The sequence below is a fragment of the Cynocephalus volans genome, chromosome 1 (assembly GCF_027409185.1).
Source record: "Cynocephalus volans isolate mCynVol1 chromosome 1, mCynVol1.pri, whole genome shotgun sequence".
NCBI classification, from domain to species: Eukaryota; Metazoa; Chordata; class Mammalia; order Dermoptera; family Cynocephalidae; genus Cynocephalus; species Cynocephalus volans.
In genome coordinates, this window is record NC_084460.1 from 24,143,994 (window position 1) to 24,154,718 (window position 10,725).

General features: G+C 41.9%; 1 protein-coding gene across 1 annotated transcript in view; it reads right to left on the reverse strand.

Annotated features, from left to right (window-relative positions):
• The window catches only part of PANK2 (pantothenate kinase 2), a 28,408-nt gene extending 19,777 nt beyond the window's left edge, over positions 1-8,631 (reverse strand). Inside the window, exons 1-3 of the mRNA XM_063085934.1 lie at positions 8,566-8,631; positions 8,320-8,509; positions 7,763-8,266 (exon numbers count right to left, since the gene is read on the reverse strand). Of these exons, the coding sequence (XP_062942004.1) occupies positions 7,763-8,266; positions 8,320-8,509; positions 8,566-8,631 (760 nt within the window). The remainder of the gene's footprint in view (positions 1-7,762; positions 8,267-8,319; positions 8,510-8,565) is intronic.
• Between the last annotated feature and the right edge of the window lie 2,094 nt (positions 8,632-10,725).

Consider the following 10,725-nt stretch of genomic DNA (forward strand, 5'->3'; position numbering starts at 1 on the left):
TGGAGTCATATCATAAGGAGGAGTTAGATGCTTTAAAATGAAAATAGCATTATGTCAAAATTATTACTCATATCAAAATCTTAAGCACTTTTAAGCACCTCACTGGAGACAAATATACTAGATAGAGCAGCTGACTCGCATTTAGGAGCCATGGCATAGTGGAAGTCATACCTTATGTTTCAAGACCAGCACTACATTTAGCATGGGGCTATGCTCACATTATGAGAGGTGCCCTTCCAAATAGTGCCTACCAAGGAAAAGAGATTCATAATTCTCATTCCTACACTCACTCACAATCATAGACACTGATCAAAACAGTGGGTAGCATCACTGGCACCATTTATATGATTGAATTTAGATGCCTGGACAATGCTACTCCACTGCATAAAGCAAATGTTAACAGAAAGCAAATACAATACCAGCAGACCAAACAATTCAAACAAACAAAAAAAGCATTACAGGGGAACGAAAAGGAATTATATCATGTGCATAAAAAAGTACAACTGAAAACATAACAGCCATGATCCTTATATACTCAGAACATGCTTCAAAAAATGTTAAAAAGGAGAAACTGACAAATCTACAAATCAGTATGAGAATGACACAGATCTCAGAAATCTTCGGATCAATTACACACATCAAAAAAAGTATAGAGGGGCCGAGCCTGTGGCGCACTCGGGAGAGTGCGGCGCTGGGAGCGCAGCGACGCTCCCGCCGCGGGTTCGGATCCTATATAGGAATGGCCGGTGCACTCACTGGCTGAGTACCGGTCACGAAAAAGACAAAAAAAAAAAAAAGTATAGAGGATTTGAATATCACAGTTAATAAGATGGATCTATCAAACACAAATAGAACTTTGTATTATAAAGCCAAATACTTCCCTTTCAAATATCCATAAACCATTCACAAAACTTAACTGCAATATCTTAAAGAATCTCAAATTTCAAAGAACAAAAACAAACTACATTCACTTACCATACAATACCTCAAAATTAGAAATTAATCCAACAGACACAAAGAAATAAATATATCTGGCTAGAAATTTTAAACCCTCTTCTATTGAGATTAAAGACAAAATCAAAACAAAATTTATTTTAAAATGAATAATAATGAGAACACAATGAGGGTACTTCAAAAAGTTTGTGAAAAAATAGAATGGAAAGATAATATGAATTTTTCCGTGAACTTCTTGAAGTACCCTCGTATATCAAAACCAACAGGATATATCTAGAGCACTACCAAAAGGGAAAATTCTAGCCTTAAATATAATTAAATGTATTCAAAAACAGGAAAGCCTGAATAAAAAGGAATGTTGCATACAACTTGAAATGCTAGGAAAGAATAAAACAGATTCAACATAAGAAGAAAAAAGTTATTAAAGATAAAAATGAGATGTGAATGAAATAAAATCATCATCCTTGTGAACAACACCACAGTAAAGCTGATCAATAAAAACCAAGCTTTGAAAAAGCCATCAGGGGAAACAAATTTCTGGTAACTATATCCAAGAAAAAGAGAGAAGATACTGTTTTTCTTTTTAAAAAAAAAATCAAAGAAGGTGTAAAAGTACATAACCAGATATTTTACAAATAAGCCAAAAGTACATACAACTTTATAACAATAAATTTAAAACGTACACTAAACAGAGGATTAGCTAGGAGAAAAGTACAAAAAATACCTCAAAATGAGGTGGAAAACATGGAAATCAAAAGCACTGAAAATCTTTAAAAAGAAGCCAAAGATCTACCAGCAAAAAGCTACAGGTCGTAATTGTTTCCAGGCAAACCTTTAAGAGCTTCTAGGGCACAGAAAAAATGCAAAAAGCTTCCCAAATCATTTTACTAGCACAACTCCTATCAAAACTATAGAAGAACTCAAGAAAAAAATGATCTCACAGCACAAATGTAGAAACACTAAATTATTAAATAATGGAATCCAGCTGTGCAGCAGGAATAACACACCATGGCCAACATGGCTTCTCAGGAATGCAATGATTTTTACATTAGAAATTCCAATTAATGAGACTCACTACGTTATTAAGTTGAGTGAGAAAAAACAGATTTCAAAAAATAAAATCTAAGAATAAAAATAAAGAAAATTTTTAAAAATTTTAAGGTATTGAGCTACAAAGAAATACCAAGTTTTTCACATACAAATAAGCAAAACCCAACAGGAAAATTACATGAAAAAAATGTCATGCACAACAGTGTAACAAAAGCCATAAAACATTTAGAAATAAATCTAACTAAATGTATATGCATAATCACTATTAAAATGGTATATTGAAAGACATACCAGTGTAGAAATGTATCCTGTTCCAGACAGGAAAACTAAATATTATGAAAATACCAATCCTCCCCAAATTAAAACTAAAAAAGTCAATGCAATTCTAAAGAGAACACTGGTTTAACTCCCCAGCTGCCATTCTGCTTCAATCCAGGGAGAGTCCTGTTTGTGTTTTCTTTTTTTTCCACACCAACACCAGGTATAACCCAACCTGGCCACTGAGTCATGAAATGCCTGTCTCTGGCACCTAGAAGAGAATAAAAGCTTCTTCACTCTTAAGAAACCAACAGTGCTGCACATGAACAAGGAAGCAAGGAGTCCCAATTCCTATTTTTCTACCAGCAGCCATTCTTTAACCATCAAATTTACGATGCCAGCTTTGTGGATAGCAAAGAAGGAAGACACACAGTGCTCTAGCAACAAAATGCATCGACACATACATTGACAGGATTGCAATCTAATGGTTTGGACACATAAGACCAATGGAAGATTTTGTAATGCTTAATACAAATTAAGCCTTACTCTTATTTCCTTAGCTTAAAAAACCTGAAACATCAGGGCCGGCCCGTGGCTCACTCGGGAGTGTGGTGCTGATAATACGAAGGCCACGGGTTCGGATCCCTATATAGGGATGGCCAGTTCGCTCACTAGGGAGAGCGTGGTGCTGACAACACCAAGTCAAGGGTTAAAATCCCCTTACCAGTTATCTTTAAAAAAAAAAACCTGAAACATTAGTAAATGACTATTATGTTTTAAATAATTATCTATCAACAGCCAAGTTACTGCATGAGTTTATTAAATGTCTATAGTAACCATACAATTTAAATACTATAGCCATTCCACTTTACAGATTAAGAAAATGCGTAAGAGAGCCCAAGGTCATGGTCAAGAAAATGAGGCGGTACTCAAACCCAGATTTCCCGAGTCCTTTAACAAATGTCTTTTAACAAGTGTCTATACAAACCTGAGAGTACAAGTTATTAGTCAATAAAAAAATTAAATTAAAAAGGAGTTTAATAAAATTCATACATTCCAATTAACTGAAAAGATCAACAATATATAAGGATAAACGAGGAGCCTAAGCAAAGAGAGTAGCTTTTTATAAAGAAAACCATAGGTTTTCATATCCTAGTCAGTCTCACTGACATAAATTGAGAAAGAACAGTGCCCGAAGATAAAGATACCCCAAGTTATGAACTTGAGAAATGCTCAGCCTACAGTATATTATTTTGTTCCTCTTCTCTTCTTTTTTTTTCTTAAAAGATGACCGGTAAGGGGATCTTAACCCTTGACTTGGTGTTGTCAGCACCATGCTCTCCAAAGTGAGCCAACCGGTCATCCCTATATAGGCATCCGAACCCACGGCTTTGGTGTTGTCAGCACCACACTCTCCCAAGTGAGCAACAGACCGGCCCAGCAAAACATTTTTAATAGCGTACATCTCTTCTTACTATGGTCTCCCCAGATAAAGACAAGGGAGGGATGCCAACAATGAACCACCATATTATTCAAATGTATGATTCATACATACAGCCCCTAAAATAATATACAGTACCATTTTACAAAGCTGCATAATTGGACTATTTTTAGGCCTTGCTTAAATGCTTTGTGTTTGTTATACATCCAAGATGAATGGCCATTTTTTACTTTGGTTTCATTTAGATTTAAAGTCGAGAAAACATTAGGTTAAAAAACATCCTCTCCCCATTTTGTCTCTCAAATATGGGCTACAAAGATACAGGAATCTAACTTTTTCCTGAGCTCCCAGTGGGCAGCCCTTTCTAATTCCCTAATTCAAGCTGAAATGCTGACCCTGAAAAAGGGCAATCTCACAGGCCCCCAGCACCAGTTCCACTCTGCCAATAGTGATGCTCCCCCAAAAGCCAAGGAAAAGCTAGATTAGTATTGTCAAGCTACAAACGAAAGTTTTTCTTGACTAGTTAAGGTTAAGGATATTCCATGATTGGCATGAGTCCAAAATCAACAGGTCCCGAAGTTCACCCTGGTGTGCTACAACATGCCTGGGAGTCATCTTCAGAGAACCAGCTAGTCCCCCACACTGCTGTGGAACACTCTGACCCCAGGGTTCCCACACCTCCTGCACATCTGCTGCATATCTGGGGTCCCTGATAAAAATGCATGTTCCCTTGTTACATGAGTATATACATTTGTCAAAATCAAGCATTTTACTCTACGTAATTATGACAATAAATTTTAAAAAATAATTTTAGACCCCTTTGCAAACCTGTAGTGTGCAAGGAGGGTTGAGATGGGTGAGGGACATATTTTTAAAACTTCAGGGAACCACAGCTCTGGATTACATCGCATGTGCCTTCCCCCACCCCAAAACGGGGACCAAGAACACTGGATCTGAAATCAGACACCTAGAATCAAAACCCAGCTCCAAGACTGGGAGGTTAGCTCAGCTGGTTAGAGCACAGCCTTATAACACCAAGGTCACAGGTTCGGAACCGTACCAACCAGCCACCCAAAAAAAAAACAGTTCCATCACTATGTAGCCTTGAACAAATGCAATTTCACTAAGCTTGTTTACTCATTTAGAAATTGGGGATAAAAAATATCTACCTCACAGGATAATTGTCAGCACCACACTCACACAGTGAGCTAACCGGCCATCCCTATATGGGATCTGAACCCATGGCCTTGGTGTTATCAGCACCGCACTCTCCCGAGTGAGCCACAGGCCATCCCCATCACAGGATAATTGTGAATCTTAAATATTTATAAAATATTAGGCATAGTACCTAACGCAAACAAGTAAGCACTCACAAAATGGTAATTGTGTTACCATCATTACCATCTTTTTTTACATCATTTTAAAGCAATCTTTATTTCTCTCAGCCCTGTGAGACATATCCCCACCTGATCCAAAACTTTCGAGGAACTTCTTATACACATTCCTAGCCTCATCCCTAATGAATCTGATGCAGTAAGTGTGGGATGGGGACCAGTTTGGGAACTACACTACTCTAGGGAACATGTGTGGCAGAATATGACTATAACCAGGGCCACAAGAATTCCTAAGATAAATTGAATAGCTCTTTCTAGGTTCAAATTACAACTAGTCAGTCTCTGTACCTTTAGAAAAGCAGTGTAATGACATCAGAACAAGGTTTCCTAACCTGAGAAGAAAGGTGTCACCATTCCATACCCAACTCTTTCCACAATAAATACAAAGAGATTCACTGAATTCTCTGAGTTAAGACTAAAGAATAAGGCTGACCTGTTGGCTCAACTGGTTGGAGCGTCCGCGGTGTTGATAACACCAAGGCCAACGGTTCAGATCCCCAGACAGGCCAGCTGCTTAAAAAAAAAAAAAAGACTAAAATATGTTCTTGGAGAGATCAGCAGTCAACAAGCTGCCTCTCCAACTAATGAGGGTCACTCCTGGATAAAGAAAGAGCAAATGGAAGGAAGATCAATACCTTATTTGTTTCTTTAGCAGGTCTCATTATCTGAGAGATGGCTTCTCATGATTTATCAGTCAGAGAAAGCAATGAAGGAGACCACAACAAACTTCAGACACCAAAACAAAAAATAAATCTTACAATATGAATATTTGTCTACTTAGTTCCTTAAAAGAAGTTTCAAAACCACTTTAATATACCACCACCACCCCCAAACAGTCCAAATCAGTGTTTTGTAGAGTGGATCTTCAGTCACCTGTATGTGAATGAGATGAGGAGCTTGTTAAAAATGCAGCTTCTCAGATCCCTCTCCAGATTCTCATTGCACATATAGAGAACTGGACCCAAGGAATCTGCATTTTTAACTCCCCAGGTCATTTTTATGCTCAGTATTTGAAAGTACTTCCACAGTAGCTAGAAATTTCCACTTCAAGTAGGACAGCCTTGCAGGACTAAAAAAGATCATGCTTAAACTTAGAGCAACGAAAAAAACAACTAACAGAACATAAACAATTTAGTAAAACACAGTGGTTAAGAGCAGAAGCTAGAATTCCTGAGTTTACATTTCTATTCTACCACGCACTAGCCATTTGTCACTGAGCAAATGTGTCCCGGTTTTCTCATAAGCAAAATGAAATACTACCACTTACCTCAGAACTGTGAGAGCTAATGAGTTATTAAAGCTCAGAAGAGTACCTGACCCGTGCAAATACCCAAAACACAATACTTGGAATCCTTGTGGCCAATGGCCACAAATAGCTGGCTATATGGCTGTGATTCTTATTTGCTTAATCTCTGGCATTTACATCCGTCTCTAATGAAGTAGTGCAAAACCATGAAGGAACTAATGATTCGCATTGCTTAAAAGTCTGGAGCTTCTCAAAACAAAAAACAGGTAACCGACTCTAAAAATAGCACAGGTTTAGAATCTGTTTTCCAAATTCCTTGCAAGAAGAAAACAAAAGAATTGAAAACTCCTAAACTTTTCGTGAGAAAATAGAGCTACATTTAATCATCCAAATCACACATAATAGAAGAAAAGCAACTGGGTGGTTAGGCTAAGGTACAAGCCTCTCCAATAAACACTTCTCATACATCCTGCCACTTTACCCCACTCTCACAACCTCCATTTAAACAACTCAATTCCCTCAAATAAGAATTTGGTAACCACCACCAAAAAGTCTAACCATATGTAAAATACCACTACAATAAAGTTCATATTACAGTATCAGGACAATCTGATACTTTCAACAGTAGCAATGGCTGCGGACAGCGGTCCTAAACGGGAGACCTGTAAAGGAGAGAAAATACAGAATGCAGAAAAGAAACCTGATAATAAAATGGAGAAACTGATTCTCTGGGAAGAGCGTCTGCAACTCCCAAGGCAAAATCCAGGAAGACGTGGCTTTCCCTCAAAAGAAAAAACTTGAATGCCCAAAATGTTACAGTTCTGAATCGTGAGTACCTACAAATAGATAAAAAGAAAACAGGAGAGATATCTGGGTGAGAGATGACCTGAATTCTCAAGGTAAGAAAAGCAGCCAAAGATAGAGAAGCACAGAACATAGAATCCAGTTTTAAGCCTGAAGCAATCAGAGGGTAGTTAACCATTTTCCAGTACGCCCGAAATGGCCAGATAAAAAGGACCTACAACGTCTTGGAGGCCAGCTCTTTGCAAACCCACAGCAGACAGACACGGAATTCAAAGGATTTGGAGGGAGGAGACGCGTGGTGATGGCAATGAGTCAAAAGAAGCCTTCCTGAGGATAAAAATCACATGACTCTCGGGAAAGGAATGCCCAAAGAGCTAAGGAGAGGAAGGATCCTGGGGAAAGGCCCTCACTCAAACAAGCGGGAAGCGCAGACCAATGGGCGCGACGGCCGAACCCCGAAGGCGCTACGTTTGGGGGATAAGCGGCCTGCCGCCGGGTGTCAGGCCACGCACCAACGTGGGACCACCATGCGGGGGCACTGTCCGCGCGCGGGAAAACGGCGGCCGGGCAGGAAGGGGTAGGGCGAGTTGCGAAGGCGCCCTACGGGGCACTTACGCGGCCGCTTTTTCCTGAGGCTTTCGACGCGCTGGCGGGAGACCGAGGCAGGGCCGCTGTAGGAGCCAGGCCGGACCCGCCTCACGCCCTCCGCCGAGGCCCCGACCGCGGGCGCCGACGCGCTGCTCGCCCGGCGCCGCAGTGGCTCCCGCCGCCGCCCTTCGGAGCCACTGGGCGCCGGCTCCTCGGCCAACGAGGCGGTGGTAGCGGCGGTCCTGCTGTGGCGCTCCATGGGCAGCAGCCACCGCTGCCGCCCGAGCCAGCCCCCCAGTTTCAGATGCCTCCTTGTCTTCTCCGCGGCAGTCCAGCCGGAGCAGAGGCGCACCCTCGGCCGGCCGCCTCTTCCGTTGCGCCAACGCACAACCAGCCAATCCGAGCAGGATGGAGGCGGTCCGAAGGCCTCGCTTCCAATCGCCTTCCTGACTCGAGGCGGATCGACAGTGCCTCGGTCCAATGAGAGGCCCCCAGGACGGGGAAGGGCAGGGGGGTGGCGGAGGAGAGGATCTGGGCTCAGCAGAGGAAGAGAAGGTGGGGTCACGGGGGAGAGCGATGGCGGCCTCGCCCAATGTACACGTGGGTGGGGGGCCGTGCCCCCTCTTTCCTCCGCACCCGCTTCCACCGGTAGACACTACTGTGCCCCCGAGTACCAGAACTCTCCCGGGACACGCTCGCGCGCCACCGAGTCTCGCCCCGATCCCCGGTGCAGTCCTCTCCCGACTCGTGAAGTCCTCCGACCCAGCGGTGCCCCTGCAGGGTCTAGCCGCCACTTGCATACAGACCAAAGGGCTTGAGCCGCAGCTGACCTTAGCCTTCGGCCCTCGGTCTGGTTCCACAGCTGCGGTTGAGGCCGCCAGCCCCTCCCCCAGCATGTTTGGGCTAAGCTCCCTCCATTCCGCCTGCGTTGGAGAAATGTTCCCGGTACCAAAAGGAATGAAAGGACTGGGTTGGTCTCTATGGCAACGGGAAGAAAGAGGTAGGTTATAAATCCTTTGCCACCCTCTGGTGAAGGAGGAGGTGTGGGAGCCGAGAAGTAGGGTTGGCCTTTAAAAGAGGTGGTGTGCGCTGGGGGAACATAGAAGGATTTGTTTTGTTTTTTAATCATCTTCCCTTCTCTTTTGGGGAGAGAAAATAGTCGCCTCCAGCACTGAAGCCCCTGACCCCTAACATCTACCAAAGGCCCTACTATCAAAAGCTGCCCAAGCCTGGAATGATCCCACCCCACTCTGTACCCGCAAGGCACTTCCCGACTCCCTCAAGTGTAACTGGACTGTGGGCTTATCTTGCTGCCTAATTATTTCCTAAGGGCCTCCCCTGGAAGATTGTAATGTCTCTTGGTAGATAATCCTTATTTTTTCAGTAAATGACTGGTTGTAGCAGGCTGAACTAGAAGGTTGAGCTGCTGTTGTGCTTGTTGAATAGAATTCCCATGCTCAGTACAAACTAGTTCCCCTCACTGTAGGAATAACAGTGGAAACCCTATTTCCTAAGTAGAATTCCAGCTCCTGCAGGAAGCCACCCCAGATGGATCCTACAAAGAACCAAGGACACATATAGCTACTTTTCTAAATCTCAGTGCCCGACATTGCCTACCTTTCTGTCTCCTTCATCTCCCACCTCCAAAAAAAAAAAAAATGTAGTCCTTCTTGACCTGCGGAAGCTTCCATTCCAGTCTGAGCTCTGATAGATCATCCTGAAGAATCGAAGAACCATGTTCATCATCTCTTGGGTACCAAGATGAACCCTAACATCAAAACAACACCTGAAATATGTGTAGTGTTTTATAATTTACAGAGTATCCTTACATCCCACTAAATCCGCACAGCAACAACTGGATGATGAGGCAGCTTATCCACAGGCACACAAAAGAAGGCACAGATTCAGTGAAATTCCAGTAAAGACTTGGAAGGCTTTTTCTCTCTTAAATACATATGTGCATCTTCACTCTCTCTAGTGTGTCTGTGAACAAAAGTCTGTGGCTACCACTAAAGTTTATCTAAAATAGCAGGGGAAGCAAATACTAATGGCAACTAGGCAGGACGTTTATAATCCTAAATCAAAAATGCAAATAAATTGAGCAAAAGAAACGAGACACAAAAGAATACATACTGTGTGATTCCATTTATATTAGGTTAACAGTAATAGAGGATGTGAAAAGTGAGAATGATGGCTACTTTCAGGAAAGGGGAAGAGAGCTGGTGAAAGGGGACCGGATAGGCTTCTGGGAGGCTGGTTGTGTTGTTTCTTTGACTTGGGTGGTGGTTACATGGGTGTGTTCACTTTGTAATATTTCATCAAGATGTTCACAAATGATTTGTGCACTTTTCTGTATGTGTGTTATATTTAAATAAAACATTTATTTTTTTAAAAAATTGAAGATTTGCCTTGGAGCAAAGTAAGGTAAACTCACGGTTAAGCTTAGATTTTTTTTTTTCAAAAAGTGAAATGAAAATAACAAGAGGTTTCCTTTCTCTGTGGTTATTATAATAGTTTACTTTATAGGGAGAGTATTAAGATATCACTCTTAGTTATTCATCCTTAGGGAGAAGCCAATTTTCTGGTGTACTCACCAGAATAAGAAGCACAGGAGATGTGGTAAGCATGGTGCTTCAGAGGAACCAGCCAGATTCTGAAAGAATGATTTGCAAATCTAGAGCAATTTCAGTGACAAAACATCATACAAAACACTCATCTAACCTGTTAGTTGCCTATTGCTAAGTAAAAAGTAACCCCCAAACTTTAGCTTAAACAGTAATAAATATGTATCTATTATCTCAGTTTCTGTGAGTCGGGAATTTTGGAGTGACTTAGCTGGGTAATTCTGGCTCAGGGGCTTTCAAGAGGTTGCAGTCATTTGAAGGTATAATGGGCTAGAGGATCCACTTCCAAGATGGCTTATTCACATGGCTGGCAAGTTGGTGCTGGCTGTTAGCAGGAGGTCTCAGTTCACAATGTGTACCTCCATA